The 22310-nt window shown below is 50.5% G+C and overlaps 1 protein-coding gene across 1 annotated transcript; it reads left to right on the top strand.

Moving 5' to 3' along the window:
- The first annotated feature begins 399 nt into the window (after window positions 1-399).
- Window positions 400-22272, top strand: LOC135373594 (mucin-19-like). Its single transcript, XM_064606691.1, has 61 exons — window positions 400-537; window positions 5204-5304; window positions 5451-5543; window positions 5690-5782; window positions 5921-6043; window positions 6158-6240; window positions 6349-6477; window positions 6644-6715; window positions 6888-6954; window positions 7056-7193; window positions 7331-7431; window positions 7578-7670; window positions 7837-7908; window positions 8076-8146; window positions 8284-8384; window positions 8760-8860; window positions 9006-9097; window positions 9715-9815; window positions 9953-10076; window positions 10191-10291; window positions 10907-11007; window positions 11156-11246; window positions 11385-11485; window positions 11652-11723; window positions 12349-12439; window positions 12577-12677; window positions 12826-12916; window positions 13055-13155; window positions 13322-13393; window positions 13503-13631; window positions 13741-13869; window positions 14036-14107; window positions 14280-14346; window positions 14481-14581; window positions 14745-14858; window positions 14965-15055; window positions 15193-15293; window positions 15442-15532; window positions 15670-15770; window positions 15943-16009; window positions 16144-16244; window positions 16417-16483; window positions 16621-16744; window positions 16859-16959; window positions 17098-17198; window positions 17347-17437; window positions 17576-17716; window positions 17813-17913; window positions 18080-18151; window positions 18324-18390; window positions 18525-18625; window positions 18792-18863; window positions 19490-19580; window positions 19706-19818; window positions 19957-20056; window positions 20195-20295; window positions 20706-20772; window positions 21149-21487; window positions 21626-21726; window positions 21873-21965; window positions 22133-22272. The coding sequence occupies exons 1-61, from the start codon at window positions 400-402 to the stop codon at window positions 22270-22272; spliced, it is 6162 nt and encodes a 2053-aa protein (XP_064462761.1).
- Window positions 22273-22310: the final 38 nt, after the last annotated feature.

The raw sequence follows: 22310 nt of genomic DNA, 5'->3' as shown, positions 1-22310 counted from the left end.
TTATGTACGAACTGGTAGTACCCATAGAACGATTGGAAGACAAAGGTTTCTATATTAATCTTGTAGACACCGGGATGGATGTAGACAGAGGCAGTTAAACGGTCTCGTGTGTACTGGTTTGCATGGCCAACTTGTGATTCAGTAAACAGCATCTCATCGCGCGCCGCTTTCACGTTTGGAGTCGTACTGCCGAGTCCGCGGTGGAATCTGAAGTCGTCTTTCTGGTTGGTGAGATACAGCCCGCCTGTGCATGTCACTGGGGTTCAGGGGCACGTACGCGACTTGATTCCACTGAGGCTTGTAGTATTGTGCATGCACAATCTCATCAGAAGTGCCATCCTGCTACTTGTGTATCGTAATGGCATAAGCGGGCGCCAGAGGAACTGTATTAGTCTCCACATGGCGTTACCGACTAGCGGCGCACTAGCAGTTCGCCTGTCTATGAGAGTCCAAGTTGGGCCCGACGCAGGAGCACTCGAGAGCACGAACGGTTGCGCCTTCACTCCGATGTTGGCGTCCATAGTGGAATCCCTGAAGGCGAGTCACACAAGCACGAAGCCACCGTCTTCGTCTGTATACCGCAGAACGGCGTTTTGTATGTGCTTCAAAGTGTAGATCGCTCTGTTAACCACTCATCCTCGACGTCTATGTTGACAGTAATCATGTACGGAAATCCGGTTGCTAGCTTCACAATGTAAGGTGATATGCCCGCTGTCCACTCATCCTGTGCTGTTTATGCCGGCACCTACTCGCCCGAGCATAGTCTCTGTAGCCGATGGATATATCCACGGCCACACTTTGTGATGAATTTTGTTAGCCTGCGAGTTGTAGGCTTGTACGCTGTGGGCTTTGCGAAAGAGACGCGTCGCGTTGGGCACGTTCTTTGGGAAGAACTGACTTGAACGGAAGCGCGACTCGATCGCACTCATCTCCTAGGGGGTTAAGCGATGCTCGGTGTCTATCATGGTGGAGTAGGTCAGAGAAGACTCTGTCTCATCACTTGACCGCTTGTTGGTAGTTCTCATGAGCTCAGAGTACTCCAGCTTGCATTAGATGCTTTTCTGCTCCTATCCTCTGCCCTTCCTACTCATCCTATGCTCTGATTTAGAAGTCATCATTGTTTTAAGTCTTCCAGGACGGCATGATGACGCGACAAGTCACCTCGGCACGTTTAGCGCAGGTGAACGAGTGCTTGTGAACCTGATATTTGAACAACTCGCTGAGCAGATCGTCGCAGCTGACAGAGCACAGATCGTTGACTAAGCGCGCAGTCGCAGGCCTGGTGTCCTGTCACCTTCTTGGGGTCTCCCTGGAGCGACAGCAGTATGTGAGCGTGCAGGCTACCGCGACGTTGGAACTCCATGCGTTGGAAGTAATCGACGACGCGATGGCGCCCGCACGTGTTGTGTTTCGCCTTGCTCTGCGGCATATACATGATTACATTGACCAGTTCGTAGAAGCACACGCAGGAAGTAACAAGTCTACATCCATCGGCTGCGCTCCGCTCCAACTAGCTCTCTCATAAACACCACCGAATGCCGTAAAGTCCACATTTGTGTATACCGTACTGGCTATACAGCTGCTGATATATAAGGTACCTGAACCATTGGTTGACAAAGCCATTCTAAGCAAGCCGCTCAGGTACGAGGACTTCTTGATTCTTGGTTTGGATTGTGCGGCGTAACTAAGACGTCCAGGGCAAAGAGTCTCAGAACACCTTAATAGATGTCAGGCAAGGAGAGCTCCATCTCGTGCACGTCGTAAAAGTGCTGAAGGGGCGATTGCACTGATCCGGGATATGTTCAGACACTGATCCTCATTTCACAGCATGGTGTGCTGGCGAGCGGCCAACACCTCCGACTTGTTTTCGCTCAACGCCTCCACGACTCCCGCGCGTCTGTCCATCCTTCGGGTGTGCTCTGGTCCGCTCCAAGTAGCCCTCTCGTTAACCCCGTCCAATGCTGCAAAGTCCACATTTATACCGTACTGCCGACAGAGAGCCTGATCCATGAGGTATTTAACCCACTGCTTGACAAACAAAGCCATTCAGATACGTAGAACGGTGTATAAGTCTCTTCTTGGTATAATATCAAGAATTAGCCTTCAAGGCATAATCACCTTCGAGCCTGCAGCGTAACTGCATGACCAAGTTACATCTACAGGCGCAATGACAACTAGGCGCACGATCGCATTGTTGCCCTCGTTCCTGAACCCCAATATTTGGATGAAAGGTAGCCGCGGAGAGATTAGTCCCGCCACGATCGGATCCAACGGTGGTAGGTGATCTGGCTTAGGTGGGCACTTGAACCCATTTGTTGCCGACATGGGGGGTATCTTTCCAACGTCCAGTGCCTTCTTCAGGTCGCAGGCACTGTGAAGTATCCCTCACGTCGTCGCTGCTGCCAGGACACGTCTCTAGCAAGACGTCACACTGGCTGCTCTTGACTGTCTTGAAATTGAATAGGAACGAGGACACATTTGCATAAATGTTGAGTACGAGTCTTTCACTCATTCTCAATAGCTGTGAAAGTGCACTGCGAAGGTCATTGAGAGTGAGTCTGGGACTCGTACTCAACTTTATGCGAATGAGCCGTGATGCCATGACCTACGCTACAAGCGTGCCCAAACTTGTGGGTGAAAGCCGACTCGAAAAACATGTCCGCAGCTTGTCAACGGTTGTTAGGTACGGAATGCACAGCGACGCTCGTTGACGGAGCCTCTACTTCCATGGCAACTGCGCCTTCATTCTTTTGTGGTCGTGTGGGCTCCTTCTGGAAGGATTGCGCAATCCTGTTGTTTTCTGAGCTTTTTGTTCGTCTCATCTTACTCATGCGATAGGCCCGGCAGCGTTTCGCATTGGTCACAGCCGGAGCCACTCCCGCACAGTGCCTTTTATTAGTCAGAGACTTAAGCATTTCGAGCTGACGCCGGTGTCGCCGCAGATGAGTCATGCCCTTTGCTACAGGTAACCTCAACGTGTATCCTATAGTGCTGTGTACTTTTGGTAACATAAACGAGACAGCTGCGCTCAGCACGAGAGACTGAATCACATTTTGACACCAACTTCGAGGTCGAGACCGATCTCGTTATGACTTTCAACCTTCTAGATACAATAGATTACCACGTCAACGAGAACGCGGGGCCCTTTTCTCGTGAGCCCCTGCCCACCGTTCTTGCCACTTCCTCTTTCTTCATTTTGACCATTTCTCGTCGTTCTTATTGCCATTGGGGTTGGGGTCAGGTTTAGGTACCCTGCCTCTTGGCTTGTGCTTTGAAAATGGCAGTTTTCAAGGCGCTTGGCATTCCAGGATGACATCTCATTGCCGACTTTAACAACGTATTCACGTCAAAAGATCTGTGCGTTGCAGATGTGGCTTCTTTCTGTCTGCGCAGAGGTGTACTCGGAAAATGATGTTGAAAGTTGGGTTGGTAAGGGTTTACGTGTGTGGGTTCTCAATGATTGCGATACCACTGGAAGTACCTGACCTCTTCAGGGATCACAATAGCGTGGATTGTGTAAGGTACGTAGTCATCGTGGTAGTTACCTCATTTATGCCAGGGACTGCCACGTGTTGGTGTACGTTACTGAGTGTGTTCTCAAGGGGCAGTATGCATAGAGGGCGATGGAGTATTTTTTACGTATTGTCTTGCTGGATCCGCAATGGAACCCTCCTTTTCTTCGTTCGTGAAAGTGGCAGTAGGTGTGCGCTGAAGAGTTGATCTCTGTAGACGGTGAGCATAACATGTAGGCCCCTGAAATCATTACACAGTCTGTTCACAGTGCAACCCGTTTTGTGCATATTGAGTCAGTGTATGCAATAATCTATAGGTTATTTACAGGTCGTTGCAGTCGTGATTGCGCTGGTTGCAGCCCTGGTTCACACAGGTGACTGTTGCCTAAGTGATATCCCCTGTACAGAAGTGTCTGGGGACGTCGCCGACTTCTTTTCATTCGGGAATCTCACACATAAAACTATTCCTCAACCCCGATCACAGGTTCCTTCTTCGAAACTAGTAACTTCTTGTGTAATAGGTTTAGATCATAGAGAAGAATGGGGGCTTCACACATCCAACGAGATTTACAATGCGGCAAATGAGAAGCTGTAGAAAAATGGTGACAGAAATCGTTGTGCAGATTGTCATTAAAATGTGATGTAGGAGAATATTCTCCTACAATGAACAGTACAGGTCTGTGGAGTGCTTGACGTACTTGGCAACCACTAGCTCGTCTATGCCTCTCATGAAGGCTCAATATCTAACGCTTCCCTTCACGAATCCCGGGAACCAGTTTTTCTGAAGCTTCTTTTTGTCTGTAGTGAAGTCTGATGACATTCATGGGCATGTTGTGTTCCTTGAGGTTTTCTAATAAGGTAATGCTTGCAGAATAATTGAGTTGGCTTGAGTTTGGCTTTAAGGGATCCTCTTAATCGTGCCGTTAGAGGATCCCGATGTAATGTACACCAGCACGCAGAAGGCTTGGGTGTCCTGTATGGTCGACTTCGACAACGCATATGTGAAGTAACTCCCCCAAACATCCTGGCACTTACCATGGTACGTAGAGCATCCAAATGAAGGCTATTGAGTGATGCTCGTGTGTTATCTATGATGTACACAACTCTTATCAACCAAGCAGATCAGGAGAAAGATGAGTGAGAACGGTTGATTTTGAAGAAGTGCTACGATTAGTCAATAGAAATCCAGAAAAGGGTAATCTTGGATAGAAAACAAGAGCTTGAAATGAAAACAATCAGTGGGAATGGACGGTAGAAACGAAGGGCTGGGAATGGTCGGTAGCAAACAGGCGGTAGGAATGGTAGGTAGAAGAGTGCTATCAACGTTCGATAGAAAACAAGCGCCAGGATCGGTTGCAACCTGCGTGCACGTCAACTCGCAACGGAACTGGAACACATCCATGCGGCCTCTCAGCAAATCTCCGCCGACAACAGCAACGACAAATATGTCACTGGTGGCCACACGACAGATCAGCGCGCAGGCCTCAGGCAGCCCGGGAGTTTCCCTCTAAGCTCCCCTCTGAGCCCTATTCGCTTGGCTGGATCCACCAGAGGTGAGCTTCTAAGGCTTCGTGAGTTGGACATCTTTCTCATGGGTACATATGAACGCTATTACCCCTAGCTTCTTTCATGAAACTTTCACAATGGGGTGAAGTTTGTTTCGTCAAAATTTTAACCATGCATCTCCCCAGTTCCATAGCGAACGCGACGCCATCCCTAGTGCAGGCTCCAGGGAGTTCGACGCCTCGAGGCTCCTCTCTGGGCCCTATTTGAGTGGCTGGATCCACCAGAGGTGAGCTTCTAAGGCTTCATGAGTTGGACCTCTTTCTCACGGGTACATACGAATGCTATCGCCTCAAGTTTCTTTCATCAAACTTTCACAATGGGGTGAAGTGTGTTTGATCAGAATTTTAACCATGCCTCTCTCTCGTTCCATAGTCAACGCGACGCCATCCCTAGTGCAGGCTCCAGGGAGTTCGACGCCTCGAGGCTCCTCTCTGGGCCCTATTTGAGTGGCTGGATCCACCAGAGGTGAGCTTCTAAGGCTTCATGAGTTGGACCTCTTTCTCACGGGTACATACGAATGATATCGCCCCAAGTTTCTTTCATCAAACTTTCACAATCGGGTGAAGTGTGTTTGATCAAAATTTTAACCATGCATCTCTCCATTTCCATAGCGAACCCGACGCCATCCCTAGTGCAGGCTCCAGGGAGTTCGAAGCCTCCAGACTCCCCTCTGGGACCTGTTTGGGTGGCTGGATCCCCCAAAGGTGAGCTTCTAAGGCTTCATGAGTTGGACCTCTCTCTCACGGGTACATACGAATGCTATCGCCCCTAGCTTCTTTCATGAAACTTTCACAATGGGGCGAAGTTTGTTTGGTCAAAATTTTAACCACGCATCTCTCCAGTTCCATAGCAAACGCGACGCCATCCCTAGTGCAGGCTCCAGGGAGTTCGAAGCCTCCAGACTCCTCTCTGGGACCTGTTTGCGTGGCTGGATCCCCCAAAGGTGAGCTTCTAAGGCTTCATGAGTTGGACCACTTTCTCACGGGCACATCGAATGCTATCGCCCCTAGCTTCTTTCATGAAACTTTCGCAATCGGTGAACTTTGTTTGGTAAAAATTTTAACCATGCATCTCCCTAGTTCCATAGTGAACGCGTCGCCATCCCTGGTGCAGGCTCCAGGCTCCTCTCTGGGCCCTGTTTGCGTGGCTGGATCCCACAAAGGTGAGCTTCTAAGGCTTCATGAGTTGGACCACTTTCTCACGGGCACATCGAATGCTATCGCCCCTAGCTTCTTTCATGAAAGTTTCACAATCGGTGAACTTTGTTTAGTCAAAATTTTAACCATGGATCTCCCTAGTTCCATAGTGAACGCCACGCCATCCCTAGTGCAGGCTCCAGGGAGTTCGAAGCCTCCAGACTCCTGTCTGGGACCTGTTTGCGTGGCTGGATCCCCCAAAGGTGAGCTTCTAAGGCTTCATCAGTTGGACCACTTTCTCACGGGGACATACGAATGTTATCGCCCCTAGCTTCTTTCATGAAACTTTCACAATCGGTGAACTTTGTTTGGTCAAAATTTTAACCATGCATCTCCCTAGTTTCATAGTGAACGCGACGCTATCCCTAGTGCAGGCTCCAGGTAGTTCGACTCCTCCAGGCTCCTCTCTGGGTCCTGTTGGCGTGGCTGGATCCACCAGAGGTGAGCTTCTAAAGCTTCATGAGTTGGACCTCTCTCTCACGGGTACATACGAATGCTATCGCCCCTAGCTTCTTTCATGAAACTTTCACAATGGGGCGAAGTTTGTTTGGTCAAAATTTTAACCATGCATCTCTCCAGTTCCATAGCGAACGCGACGCCATCCCTTGTACAGGCTCCAGGGAGTTCGACGCCTCGAGGCTCCTCTCTGGGCCATATTTGCGTGGCTGGATCCACCAGAGGTGAGCTTCTAAGGCTTCTTGAGTTGGACCACTTTCTCATGGGCACATACGAATGCTATCGCACCTAGCTTCTTTCATGAAACTTTCACATTGTGGTGAAGTGTGTTTGGTCAGAATCTTAACCATGCACCTCCCCAGTTCCATATAGAACGCGACGCCATCCCTAGTGCAGGCTCCAGGGAGTTCGAAGCCTCCAGGCTACCCTCTGGGACCTGTTTGCGTGGCTGGATCCCCCAAAGGTGAGCTTCTAAGGCTTCATGAGTTGGACCTCTTTCTCACGGGCACATACGAATGCTATCGCCCCTAGCTTCTTTCATGAAAGTTTCACAATCGGTGAACTTTGTTTAGTCGAAATTTTAACCATGGATCTCCCTAGGTCCATAGTGAACGCGACGCCATCCCTAGTGCAGGCTCCAGGGAGTTCGACTCCTCCAGGCTCCTCTCTGGGTCCTGTTGGCGTGGCTGGATCCACCAGAGGTGAGCTTCTAAGGCTTCATGAGTTGGACCACTTTCTCACGGGCACATACGAATGCTATCGCACCTAGCTTCTTTCATGAAACTTTCACAATGTGGTGAAGTGTGTTTGGTCAGAATCTTAACCATGCATCTCCCCAGTTCCATAGAGAACGCGACGCCATCCCTAGTGCAGGCTCCAGGGAGTTCGACTCCTCCAGGCTCCTCTCTGGGTCCTGTTGGCGTGGCTGGATCCACCAGAGGTGAGCTTCTAAGGCTTCATGAGTTGGACCACTTTCTCACGGGGACATACGAATGTTATCGCCCCTAGCTTCTTTCATGAAACTTTCACAATCGGTGAACTTTGTTTGGTCAAAATTTTAACCATGCATCTCCCTAGTTTCATAGTGAACGCGACGCTATCCCTAGTGCAGGCTCCAGGGAGTTCGACTCCTCCAGGCTCCTCTCTGGGTCCTGTTGGCGTGGCTGGATCCACCAGAGGTGAGCTTCTAAGGCTTCATGAGTTGGACCTCTCTCTCACGGGTACATACGAATGCTATCGCCCCTAGCTTCTTTCATGAAACTTTCACAATGGGGCGAAGTTTGTTTGGTCAAAATTTTAACCTTGCATCTCTCCAGTTCCATATAGAACGCGACGCCATCCCTAGTGCAGGCTCCAGGGAGTTCGAAGCCTCCAGACTCCCTCTGGCACCTGTTTGCGTGGCTGGATCCCCCAAAGGTGAGCTTCTAAGGCTTCATGAGTTGGACCACTTTCTTACGGGCACATACGAATGCTATCGCCCCTATCTTCTTTCATGAAACTTTCGCAATCGGTGAACTTTGTTTGGTCAAAATTTTAACCATGCATCTCCCTAGTTCCATAGTGAACGCGACGCCATCCCTAGTGCAGGCTCCAGAGAGTTCGACTCCTCCAGGCTCCTCTCTGGGTCCTGTTGGCGTGGCTGGATCCACCAGAGGTGAGTTCTAAGGCTTCATGAGTTGGATCACTTTCTCATGGGCACATACGAATCCTATCGCACCTAGCTTCTTTCATGAAACTTTCACAATGTGGTGAAGTGTGTTTGGTCAGAATCTTAACCATGCATCTCCCCAGTTCCATATAGAACGCGACGCCATCCCTAGTGCAGGCTCCAGGGAGTTCGAAGCCTCCAGACTCCCCTCTGGCACCTGTTTGCGTGGCTGGATCCCCCAAAGGTGAGCTTCTAAGGCTTCATGAGTTGGACCACTTTCTTACGGGCACATACGAATGCTATCGCCCCTATCTTCTTTCATGAAACTTTCGCAATCGGTGAACTTTGTTTGGTCAAAATTTTAACCATGCATCTCCCTAGTTCCATAGTGAACGCGACGCCATCCCTAGTGCAGGCTCCAGGGAGTTTGACTCCTCCAGGCTCCTCTCTGGACCCTGTTGGCGTGGCTGGATCCACCAGAGGTGAGCTTCTAAGGCTTCATGAGTTGGGCCACTTTCTCACGGCACATACGAATGCTATCGCACCTAGCTTCTTTCATGAAACTTTCACAATGTGGTGAAGTGTGTTTGGTCAGAATCTTAACCATGCATCTCCCCAGTTCCATAGAGAACGCGACGCCATCCCTAGTGCAGGCTCCAGGGAGTTCGAAGCCTCCAGACTCCCCTCTGGGACCTGTTTCCGTGGCTAGATCCCCCAAGGTGAGCTTCTAAGGCTTCATGAGTTGGACCTCTTTCTCACGGGTACATACGAATGCTATAGCACCTAGCTTCTTTCAATGAAACTTTCACAATGTGGTGAAGTGTGTTTGGTCAGAATCTTAACCATGCATCTCCCCAGTTCCATAGAGAACGCGACGCCATCCCTAGTGCAGGCTCCAGGGAGTTCGAAGCCTCCAGACCCCCCTCTGGGACCTGTTTGCGTGGCTAGATCCCCCAAAGGTGAGCTTCTAAGGCTTCATGAGTTGGACCTCTTTCTCACGGGTACATACGAATGCTATTGCACCTAGCTTCTTTCATGAAACTTTCACAATGTGCTGAAGTGTGTTTGGTCAGAATCTTAACCATGCATCTCCCCAGTTCCATAGAGAACGCGACGCCATCCCTAGTGCAGGCTCCAGGGAGTTCGAAGCCTCCAGACTCCTGTCTGGGACCTGTTGGCTTGGCTAGATCCCCCAAAGGTGAGCTTCTAAGGCTTCATGAGTTGGACCTCTTTCTCACGGGTACATACGAATGCTATTGCACCTAGCTTCTTTCATGAAACTTTCACAATGTGCTGAAGTGTGTTTGGTCAGAATCTTAACCATGCATCTCCCCAGTTCCATAGAGAACGCGACGCCATCCCTAGTGCAGGCTCCAGGGAGTTCGACTCCTCCAGACTCCTGTCTGGGACCTGTTTGCGTGGCTGGATCCCCCAAAGGTGAGCTTCTAAGGCTTCATAAGTTGGACCTCTCTCTCACGGGTACATACGAATGCTATCGCCCTAGCTTCTTTCATGAAACTTTCACAATGTGCTGAAGTGTGTTTGGTCAGAATCTTAACCATGCATCTCCCCAGTTCCATAGAGAACGCGACGGCATCCCTAGTGCAGGCTGCAGGGAGTTCGAAGCCTCCAGACTCCTGTCTGGGACCTGTTTGCGTGGCTGGATCCCCCAAAGGTGAGCTTCTAAGGCTTCATCAGGTGGACCACTTTCTCACGGGGACATACGAATGTTATCGCCCCTAGCATCTTTCATGAAACTTTCACAATTGGTGAACTTTGTTTGGTCAAAATTTTAACCATGCATCTCCCTAGTTTCACAGTGAACGCGACGCTATCCCTAGTGCCGGCTCCAGGGAGTTCGACTCCTCCAGGCTCCTCTCTGGGTCCTGTTGGCGTGGCTGGATCCACCAGAGGTGAGCTTCTAAAGCTTCATGAGTTGGACCTCTCTCTCACGGGTACATACGAATGCTATCGCCCCTAGCTTCTTTCATGAAACTTTCACAATGGGGCGAAGTTTGCTTGGTCAAAATTTTAACCATGCATCTCTCCACTTCCATAGCGAACGCGACGCCATCCCTTGTACAGGCTCCAGGGAGTTCGACGCCTCGAGGCTCCTCTCTGGGCCCTATTTGCGTGGCTGGATCCACCAGAGGTGAGCTTCTAAGGCTTCATGAGTTGGACCACTTTCTCACGGGCACATACGAATGCTATCGCACCTAGCTTCTTTCATGAAACTTTCACATTGTGGTGAAGTGTGTTTGGTCAGAATCTTAACTATGCACCTCCCCAGTTCCATATAGAACGCGACGCCATCCCTAGTGCAGGCTCCAGGGAGTTCGAAGCCTCCAGGCTCCCCTCTGGGACCTGTTTGCGTGGCTGGATCCCCCAAAGGTGAGCTTCTAAGGCTTCATGAGTTGGACCTCTTTCTCACGGGCACATACGAATGCTATCGCCCCTAGCTTCTTTCATGAAACTTTCACAATCGGTGAACTTTGTTTGGTCAAAATTTTAACCATGCATCTCCCTAGTTCCATAGTGAACGTGACGCCATCCCTAGTGCAGGCTCCAGGGAGTTCGACTCCTCCAGGCTCCTCTCTGGGTCCTGTTGGCGTGGCTGAATCCACCAGAGGTGAGCTTCTAAAGCTTCATGAGTTGGACCACTTTCTCACGGGCACATACGAATGATATCGCACCTGGCTTCTTTCATGAAACTTTCACATTGTGGTGAAGTGTGTTTGGTCAGAATCTTAACCATGCACCTCCCCAGTTCCATATAGAACGCGACGCCATCCCTAGTGCAGGCTCCAGGGAGTTCGAAGCCTCCAGGCTCCCCTCCGGGGCCTGTTTGCGTGGCTGGATCCCCCAAAGGTGAGCTTCTAAGGCTTCATGAGTTGGACCTCTTTCTCATGGGCACATACGAATGCTATCGCCCCTAGCTTCTTTCATGAAACTTTCACAATGTGCTGAAGTGTGTTTGGTCAGAATCTTAACCATGCATCTCCCCAGTTCCATAGAGAACGTGACGCCATCCCTAGTGCAGGCTCCAGGGAGTTCGAAGCCTCCAGACTCCTGTCTGGGACCTGTTTGCGTGGCTGGATCCCCCAAAGGTGAGCTTCTAAGTCTTCATCAGTTGGACCACTCTCTCACGGGGACATACGAATGTTATCGCCCCTAGCATCTTTCATGAAACTTTCACAATCGGTGAACTTTGTTTGGTCAAAATTTTAACCATGCATCTCCCTAGTTTCATAGTGAACGCGACGCTATCCCTAGTGCAGGCTCCAGGGAGTTCGAAGCCTCCAGACTCCTGTCTGGGACCTGTTTGCGTGGCTGGATCCCCCAAAGGTGAGCTTCTAAGGCTTCATCAGGTGGACCACTTTCTCACGGGGACATACGAATGTTATCGCCCCTAGCATCTTTCATGAAACTTTCACAATTGGTGAACTTTGTTTGGTCAAAATTTTAACCATGCATCTCCCTAGTTTCACAGTGAACGCGACGCTATCCCTAGTGCCGGCTCCAGGGAGTTCGACTCCTCCAGGCTCCTCTCTGGGTCCTGTTGGCGTGGCTGGATCCACCAGAGGTGAGCTTCTAAAGCTTCATGAGTTGGACCTCTCTCTCACGGGTACATACGAATGCTATCGCCCCTAGCTTCTTTCATGAAACTTTCACAATGGGGCGAAGTTTGTTTGGTCAAAATTTTAACCATGCATCTCTCCAGTTCCATAGCGAACGCGACGCCATCCCTTGTACAGGCTCCAGGGAGTTCGACGCCTCGAGGCTCCTCTCTGGGCCCTATTTGCGTGGCTGGATCCACCAGAGGTGAGCTTCTAAGGCTTCATGAGTTGGACCACTTTCTCACGGGCACATACGAATGCTATCGCACCTAGCTTCTTTCATGAAACTTTCACATTGTGGTGAAGTGTGTTTGGTCAGAATCTTAACTATGCACCTCCCCAGTTCCATATAGAACGCGACGCCATCCCTAGTGCAGGCTCCAGGGAGTTCGAAGCCTCCAGGCTCCCCTCTGGGACCTGTTTGCGTGGCTGGATCCCCCAAAGGTGAGCTTCTAAGGCTTCATGAGTTGGACCTCTTTCTCACGGGCACATACGAATGCTATCGCCCCTAGCTTCTTTCATGAAACTTTCACAATCGGTGAACTTTGTTTGGTCAAAATTTTAACCATGCATCTCCCTAGTTCCATAGTGAACGTGACGCCATCCCTAGTGCAGGCTCCAGGGAGTTCGACTCCTCCAGGCTCCTCTCTGGGTCCTGTTGGCGTGGCTGAATCCACCAGAGGTGAGCTTCTAAAGCTTCATGAGTTGGACCACTTTCTCACGGGCACATACGAATGATATCGCACCTGGCTTCTTTCATGAAACTTTCACATTGTGGTGAAGTGTGTTTGGTCAGAATCTTAACCATGCACCTCCCCAGTTCCATATAGAACGCGACGCCATCCCTAGTGCAGGCTCCAGGGAGTTCGAAGCCTCCAGGCTCCCCTCTGGGACCTGTTTGCGTGGCTGGATCCCCCAAAGGTGAGCTTCTAAGGCTTCATGAGTTGGACCTCTTTCTCATGGGCACATACGAATGCTATCGCCCCTAGCTTCTTTCATGAAACTTTCACAATGTGCTGAAGTGTGTTTGGTCAGAATCTTAACCATGCATCTCCCCAGTTCCATAGAGAACGTGACGCCATCCCTAGTGCAGGCTCCAGGGAGTTCGAAGCCTCCAGACTCCTGTCTGGGACCTGTTTGCGTGGCTGGATCCCCCAAAGGTGAGCTTCTAAGTCTTCATCAGTTGGACCACTCTCTCACGGGGACATACGAATGTTATCGCCCCTAGCATCTTTCATGAAACTTTCACAATCGGTGAACTTTGTTTGGTCAAAATTTTAACCATGCATCTCCCTAGTTTCATAGTGAACGCGACGCTATCCCTAGTGCAGGCTCCAGGGAGTTCGACTCCTCCAGGCTCCTCTCTGGGTCCTGTTGGCGTGGCTGGATCCCCCAAAGGTGAGCTTCTAAGGCTTCATGAGTTGGACATCTTTCTCACGGGCACATACGAATGCTATCGCACCTAGCTTCTTTCGTGAAAGTTTCACAATCGGTGAACTTTGTTTAGTCAAAATTTTAACCATGGATCTCCCTAGTTCCATAGTGAACGCGACGCCATCCCTAGTGCAGGCTCCAGGGAGTTCGACTCCTCCAGGCTCCTCTCTGGGTCCTGTTGGCGTGGCTGGATCCACCAGAGGTGAGCTTCTAAGGCTTCATGAGTTGGACCTCTTTCTCACGGGTACATACGAATGCTATTGCACCTAGCTTCTTTCATGAAACTTTCACAATCGGTGAACTTTGTTTAGTCAAAATTTTAACCATGCATCTCCCTAGTTCCATAGTGAACGCGACGCCATCCCTAGATCAGGCTCCAGGGAGTTCGAAGCCTCCAGGCTCCCCTCTGGGACCTGTTTGCGTGGCTGGATCCCCCAAAGGTGAGCTTCTAAGGCTTCATCAGGTGGACCACTTTCTCACGGGGACATACGAATGTTATCGCCCCTAGCATCTTTCATGAAACTTTCACAATCGGTGAACTTTGTTTGGTCAAAATTTTAACCATGCATCTCCCTAGTTTCACAGTGAACGCGACGCTATCCCTAGTGCAGGCTCCAGGGAGTTCGACTCCTCCAGGCTCCTCTCTGGGTCCTGTTGGCGTGGCTGGATCCACCAGAGGTGAGCTTCTAAAGCTTCATGAGTTGGACCTCTCTCTCACGGGTACATACGAATGCTATCGCCCCTAGCTTCTTTCATGAAACTTTCACAATGGGGCGAAGTTTGTTTGGTCAAAATTTTAACCATGCATCTCTCCAGTTCCATAGCGAACGCGACGCCATCCCTTGTACAGGCTCCAGGGAGTTCGACGACTCGAGGCTCCTCTCTGGGCCCTATTTGCGTGGCTGGATCCACCAGAGGTGAGCTTCTAAGGCTTCATGAGTTGGACCTCTTTCTCACGGGTACATACGAATGCTATCGCCCCTAGCTTTCATGAAACTTTCACAATCGGTGAACTTTGTTTGGTCAAAATTTTAACTATGCATCTTCCTAGTTTCATAGTGAACGCGACGCTATCCCTAGTGCAGGCTCCAGGGAGTTCGACTCCTCCAGGCTCCTCTCTGGGTCCTGTTGGCGTGGCTGGATCCCCCAAAGGTGAGCTTCTAAGGCTTCATGAGTTGGACCTCTTTCTCACGGGTACATACGAATGCTATCGCCCCTAGCTTTCATGAAACTTTCACAATCGGTGAACTTTGTTTGGTCAAAATTTTAACTATGCATCTCCCTAGTTTCATAGTGAACGCGACGCTATCCCTAGTGCAGGCTCCAGGGAGTTCGACTCCTCCAGGCTCCTCTCTGGGTCCTGTTGGCGTGGCTGGATCCACCAGAGGTGAGCTTCTAAAGCTTCATGAGTTGGACCTCTCTCTCACGGGTACATACGAATGCTATCGCCCCTAGCTTCTTTCATGAAACTTTCACAATGTGCTGAAGTGTGTTTGGTCAGAATCTTAACCATGCATCTCCCCAGTTCCATATAGAACGCGACGCCATCCCTAGTGCAGGCTCCAGGGAGTTCGAAGCCTCCAGACTCCTGTCTGGGACCTGTTTGCGTGGCTGGATCCCCCAAAGGTGAGCTTCTAAGTCTTCATCAGTTGGACCACTCTCTCACGGGGACATACGAATGTTATCGCCCCTAGCATCTTTCATGAAACTTTCACAATCGGTGAACTTTGTTTGGCCAAAATTTTAACCATGCATCTCCCTAGTTTCATAGTGAACGCGACGCTATCCCTAGTGCAGGCTCCAGGGAGTTCGACTCCTCCAGGCTCCTCTCTGGGTCCTGTTGGCGTGGCTGGATCCCCCAAAGGTGAGCTTCTAAGGCTTCATGAGTTGGACCTCTTTCTCACGGGCACATACGAATGCTATCGCCCCTAGCTTCTTTCATGAAACTTTCACAATGTGGTGAAGTGTGTTTGGTCAGAATCTTAACCATGCATCTCCCCAGTTCCATATAGAACGCGACGCCATCCCTAGTGCAGGCTCCAGGGAGTTCGAAGCCTCCAGACTCCCCTCTGGCACTTGTTTGCGTGGCTGGATCCCCCAAAGGTGAGCTTCTAAGGCTTCATGAGTTGGACCACTTTCTTACGGGCACATACGAATGCTATCGCCCCTATCTTCTTTCATGTAACTTTCGCAATCGGTGAACTTTGTTTGGTCAAAATTTTAACCATGCATCTCCCTAGTTCCATAGTGAACGCGACGCCATCCCTAGTGCAGGCTCCAGGGAGTTCGACTCCTCCAGGCTCCTCTCTGGGTCCTGTTGGCGTGGCTGGATCCACCAGAGGTGAGCTTCTAAAGCTTCATGAGTTGGACCTCTCTCTCACGGGTACATACGAATGCTATCGCCCCTAGCTTCTTTCATGAAGCTTTCACAATGGGGCGAAGTTTGTTTGGTCAAAATTTTAACCATGCATCTCTCCACTTCCATAGCGAACGCGACGCCATCCCTTGTACAGGCTCCAGGGAGTTCGACGACTCGAGGCTCCTCTCTGGGCCCTATTTGCGTGGCTGGATCCACCAGAGGTGAGCTTCTAAGGCTTCATGAGTTGGACCTCTTTCTCACGGGTACATACGAATGCTATCGCCCCTAGCTTTCATGAGACTTTCACAATCGGTGAACTTTGTTTGGTCAAAATTTTAACCATGCATCTCCCTAGTTTCATAGTGAACGCGACGCTATCCCTAGTGCAGGCTCCAGGGAGTTCGACTCCTCCAGGCTCCTCTCTGGGTCCTGTTGGCGTGGCTGGATCCACCAGAGGTGAGCTTCTAAAGCTTCATGAGTTGGACCTCTCTCTCACGGGTACATACGAATGCTGTCGCCCCTAGCTTCTTTCATGAAACTTTCACAATGGGGCGAAGTTTGTTTGGTCAAAATCTTAACCATGCATCTCTCCAGTTCCATAGCGAACGCGACGCCATCCCTTGTACAGGCTCCAGGGAGTTCGACGACTCGAGGCTCCTGTCTGGGACCTGTTTGCGTGGTTGGATCCCCCAAAGGTGAGCTTCTAAGGCTTCATCAGTTGGACCACTTTCTTACGGGCACATATGAATGCTATCGCCCCTATCTTCTTTCATGAAACTTTCGCAATCGGTGAACTTTGTTTGGTCAAAATTTTAACCATGCATCTCCCTAGTTCCATAGTGAACGCGACGCCATCCCTAGATCAGGCTCCAGGGAGTTCGAAGCCTCCAGGCTCCCCTCTGGGACCTGTTTGCGTGGCTGGATCCCCCAAAGGTGAGCTTCTAAGGCTTCATCAGGTGGACCACTTTCTCACGGGGACATACGAATGTTATCGCCCCTAGCATCTTTCATGAAACTTTCACAATCGGTGAACTTTGTTTGGTCAAAATTTTAACCATGCATCTCCCTAGTTTCACAGTGAACGCGACGCTATCCCTAGTGCAGGCTCCAGGGAGTTCGACTCCTCCAGGCTCCTCTCTGGGTCCTGTTGGCGTGGCTGGATCCACCAGAGGTGAGCTTCTAAAGCTTCATGAGTTGGACCTCTCTCTCACGGGTACATACGAATGCTATCGCCCCTAGCTTCTTTCATGAAACTTTCACAATGGGGCGAAGTTTGTTTGGTCAAAATTTTAACCATGCATCTCTCCAGTTCCATAGCGAACGCGACGCCATCCCTTGTACAGGCTCCAGGGAGTTCGACGCCTCGAGGCTCCTCTCTGGGCCCTATTTGCGTGGCTGGATCCACCAGAGGTGAGCTTCTAAGGCTTCATGAGTTGGACCACTTTCTCACGGGCACGTACGAATGCTATCGCACCTAGCTTCTTTCATGAAACTTTCACATTGTGGTGAAGTGTGTTTGGTCAGAATCTTAACCATGCACCTCCCCAGTTCCATATAGAACGCGACGCCATCCCTAGTGCAGGCTCCAGGGAGTTCGACTCCTCCAGGCTCCTCTCTGGGTCCTGTTGGCGTGGCTGGATCCACCAGAGGTGAGCTTCTAAGGCTTCATGAGTTGGACCTCTTTCTCACGGGTACATACGAATGCTATTGCACCTAGCTTCTTTCATGAAACTTTCACAATGTGGTGAAGTGTGTTTGGTCAGAATCTTAACCATGCATCTCCCCAGTTCCATAGAGAACGCGACGCCATCCCTAGTGCAGGCTCCAGGGAGTTCGAAGCCTCCAGACTCCCCTCTGGGACCTGTTTGCGTGGCTAGATCCCCCAAAGGTGAGCTTCTAAGGCTTCATGAGTTGGACCTTTCTCACGGGTATATACGAATGCTATTGCACCTAGCTTCTTTCATGAAACTTTCACAATGTGCTGAAGTGTGTTTGGTCAGAATCTTAACCATGCATCTCCCCAGTTCCATAGAGAACGCGACGCCATCCCTAGTGCAGGCTCCAGGGAGTTCGAAGCCTCCAGACTCCTGTCTGGGACCTGTTTGCGTGGCTGGATCCCCCAAAGGTGAGCTTCTAAGGCTTCATCAGTTGGACCAATTTCTCACGGGGACATAAAAATGTTATCGCCCCTAGCATCTTTCATGAAACTTTCACAATCGGTGAACTTTGTTTGGTCAAAATTTTAACCATGCATCTCCCTAGTTTCATAGTGAACGCGACGCTATCCCTAGTGCAGGCTCCAGGGAGTTCGACTCCTCCAGGCTCCTCTCTGGGTCCTGTTGGCGTGGCTGGATCCACCAGAGGTGAGCTTCTAAAGCTTCATGAGTTGGACCTCTCTCTCACGGGTACATACGAATGCTATCGCCCCTAGCTTCTTTCGTGAAAGTTTCACAATGGGGCGAAGTTTGTTTGGTCAAAATTTTAACCATGCATCTCTCCAGTTCCATAGCGAACGCGACGCCATCCCTTGTACAGGCTCCAGGGAGTTCGACGACTCGAGGCTCCTCTCTGGGCCCTATTTGCGTGGCTGGATCCACCAGAGGTGAGCTTCTAAGGCTTCATGAGTTGGACCTCTTTCTCACGGGTACATACGAATGCTATCGCCCCTAGCTTTCATGAAACTTTCGCAATCGGTGAACTTTGTTTGGTCAAAATTTTAACCATGCATCTCCCTAGTTCCATAGTGAACGCGACGCCATCCCTAGATCAGGCTCCAGGGAGTTCGAAGCCTCCAGGCTCCCCTCTGGGACCTGTTTGCGTGGCTGGATCCCCCAAAGGTGAGCTTCTAAGGCTTCATCAGGTGGACCACTTTCTCACGGGGACATACGAATGTTATCGCCCCTAGCATCTTTCATGAAACTTTCACAATCGGTGAACTTTGTTTGGTCAAAATTTTAACCATGCATCTCCCTAGTTTCACAGTGAACGCGACGCTATCCCTAGTGCAGGCTCCAGGGAGTTCGACTCCTCCAGGCTCCTCTCTGGGTCCTGTTGGCGTGGCTGGATCCACCAGAGGTGAGCTTCTAAAGCTTCATGAGTTGGACCTCTCTCTCACGGGTACATACGAATGCTATCGCCCCTAGCTTCTTTCATGAAACTTTCACAATGGGGCGAAGTTTGTTTGGTCAAAATTTTAACCATTCATCTCTCCAGTTCCATAGCGAACGCGACGCCATCCCTTGTACAGGCTCCAGGGAGTTCGACGCCTCGAGGCTCCTCTCTGGGCCCTATTTGCGTGGCTGGATCCACCAGAGGTGAGCTTCTAAGGCTTCATGAGTTGGACCACTTTCTCACGGGCACATACGAATGCTATCGCACCTAGCTTCTTTCATGAAACTTTCACATTGTGGTGAAGTGTGTTTGGTCAGAATCTTAACCATGCACCTCCCCAGTTCTATATAGAACGCGACGCCATCCCTAGTGCAGGCTCCAGGGAGTTCGACTCCTCCAGGCTCCTCTCTGGGTCCTGTTGGCGTGGCTGGATCCACCAGAGGTGAGCTTCTAAGGCTTCATGAGTTGGACCTCTTTCTCACGGGTACATACGAATGCTATCGCACCTAGCTTCTTTCATGAAACTTTCACATTGTGGTGAAGTGTGTTTGGTCAGAATCTTAACCATGCACCTCCCCAGTTCCATATAGAACGCGACGCCATCCCTAGTGCAGGCTCCAGGGAGTTCGAAGCCTCCAGGCTCCCCTCTGGGACCTGTTTGCGTGGCTGGATCCCCCAAAGGTGAGCTTCTAAGGCTTCATGAGTTGGACCTCTTTCTCACGGGCACATACGAATGCTATCGCCCCTAGCTTCTTTCATGAAACTTTCACAATCGGTGAACTTTGTTTGGTCAAAATTTTAACCAGGCATCTCCCTAGTTCCATAGTGAACGCGACGCCATCCCTAGTGCAGGCTCCAGGGAGTTCGACTCCTCCAGGCTCCTCTCTGGGTCGTGTTGGCGTGGCTGAATCCACCAGAGGTGAGCTTCTAAAGCTTCATGAGTTGGACCACACTCTCACGGGCACATACGAATGCTATCGCACCTGGCTTCTTTCATGAAACTTTCACATTGTGGTGAAGTGTGTTTGGTCAGAATCTTAACCATGCACCTCCCCAGTTCCAATAGAACGCGACGCCATCCCTAGTGCAGGCTCCAGGGAGTTCGAAGCCTCCAGGCTCCCCTCTGGGACCTGTTTGCGTGGCTGGATCCCCCAAAGGTGAGCTTCTAAGGCTTCATGAGTTGGACCTCTTTCTCATGGGCACATACGAATGCTATCGCCCCTAGCTTCTTTCATGAAACTTTCACAATGTACTGAAGTGTGTTTGGTCAGAATCTTAACCATGCATCTCCCCAGTTCCATAGAGAACGCGACGCCATCCCTAGTGCAGGCTCCAGGGAGTTCGAAGCCTCCAGACTCCCCTCTGGGACCTGTTTGCGTGGCTAGATCCCCCAAAGGTGAGCTTCTAAGGCTTCATGAGTTGGACCACTTTCTCACGGGGACATACGAATGTTATCGCCCCTAGCATCTTTCATGAAACTTTCACAATCGGTGAACTTTGTTTGGTCAAAATTTTAACCATGCATCTCCCTAGTTTCATAGTGAACGCGACGCTATCCCTAGTGCAGGCTCCAGGGAGTTCGACTCCTCCAGGCTCCTCTCTGGGTCCTGTTTGCGTGGCTGGATCCACCAGAGGTGAGCTTCTAAAGCTTCATGAGTTGGACCTCTCTCTCACGGGTACATACGAATGCTATCGTCCCTAGCTTCTTTCATGAAAGTTTCACAATGGGGCGAAGTTTGTTTGGTCAAAATTTTAACCATGCATCTCTCCAGTTCCATAGCGAACGCGACGCCATCCCTTGTACAGGCTCCAGGGAGTTCGACGACTCGAGGCTCCTCTCTGGGCCCTATTTGCGTGGCTGGATCCACCAGAGGTGAGCTTCTAAGGCTTCATGAGTTGGACCACTTTCTCACGGGCACATACGAATGCTATCGCACCTAGCTTATTTCATGAAACTTTCACAATGTGGTGAAGTGTGTTTGGTCAGAATCTTAACCATGCACCTCCCCAGTTCCATATAGAACGCGACGCCATCCCTAGTGCAGGCTCCAGGGAGTTCGAAGCCTCCAGGCTCCCCTCTGGGACCTGTTTGCGTGGCTGGATCCCCCAAAGGTGAGCTTCTAAGGCTTCATGAGTTGGACCACTTTCTCACGGGCACATACGAATGCTATCGCACCTAGCTTCTTTCATGAAACTTTCACAATCGGTGAACTTTGTTTCGTCAAAATTTTAACCATGCATCTCCCTAGTTCCATAGTGAACGCGACGCCATCCCTAGTGCAGGCTCCAGGGAGTTCGACTCCTCCAGGCTCCTCTCTGGGTCCTGTTGGCAGGGCTGAATCCACCAGAGGTGAGCTTCTAAAGCTTCATGAGCTGGACCACTTTCTCACTGCACATACGAATGCTATCGCACCTAGGTTCTTTCATGAAACTTTCACATTGTGGTGGAGTGTGTTTGGTCAGAATCTTAACCATGCATCTCCCCAGTTCCATATAGAACTCGACGCCATTCATAGTGCAGGCTCCAGGGAGTTCGAAGCCTCCAGACACCCCTCTGGGACCTGTTTGCGTGGCTGGATCCCCCAAAGGTGAGCTTCTAAGGCTTCATGAGTTGGACCACTTTGTCACGGGCACATACGAATGCTATCGCACCTAGCTTCTTTCATGAAACTTTCACAATCGGTGAACTTTGTTTGGTCAAAATTTTAACCATGATTTCTTCCCAGTTCCATAGAGAACGCGACGCCATCCCTAGTGCATGCTCCAGGGAGTTCGAAGCCTCCAGACTCATCTCTGGGCCCTCTTTACATGGCTGGATCCCCCAAAGGTGAGCTTCTAAGGCTTCATGAGTTGGACCACTTTCTCACGGGCACATACGAATGATATCGCACCTAGCTTCTTTCATGAAACTTTCACAATGTGGTGAAGTGTGTTTGGTCTGAATCTTAACCATGCATCTCCCCAGTTCCATAGTGAACGCGACGCCATCCCTAGTGCAGGCTCCAGGGAGTTCGACTCCTCCAGGCTCCTCTCTGGGTCCTGTTGGCGTGGCTGAATCCACCAGAGGTGAGCTTCTAAAGCTTCATGAGTTGGACCACACTCTCACGGGCACATACGAATGCTATCGCACCTGGATTCTTTCATGAAACTTTCACATTGTGGTGAAGTGTGTTTGGTCAGAATCTTAACCATGCACCTCCCCAGTTCCATATAGAACGCGACGCCATCCCTAGTGCAGGCTCCAGGGAGTTCGAAGCCTCCAGGCTCCCCTCTGGGACCTGTTTGCGTGGCTGGATCCCCCAAAGGTGAGCTTCTAAGGCTTCATGAGTTGGACCTCTTTCTCATGGGCACATACGAATGCTATCGCCCCTAGCTTCTTTCATGAAACTTTCACAATGTACTGAAGTGTGT

This window comes from Ornithodoros turicata, unplaced genomic scaffold (genome assembly GCF_037126465.1).
Source record: "Ornithodoros turicata isolate Travis unplaced genomic scaffold, ASM3712646v1 Chromosome26, whole genome shotgun sequence".
Taxonomy (NCBI): Eukaryota; Metazoa; Arthropoda; class Arachnida; order Ixodida; family Argasidae; genus Ornithodoros; species Ornithodoros turicata.
This window is presented reverse-complemented; position numbering and strand designations above follow the sequence as displayed.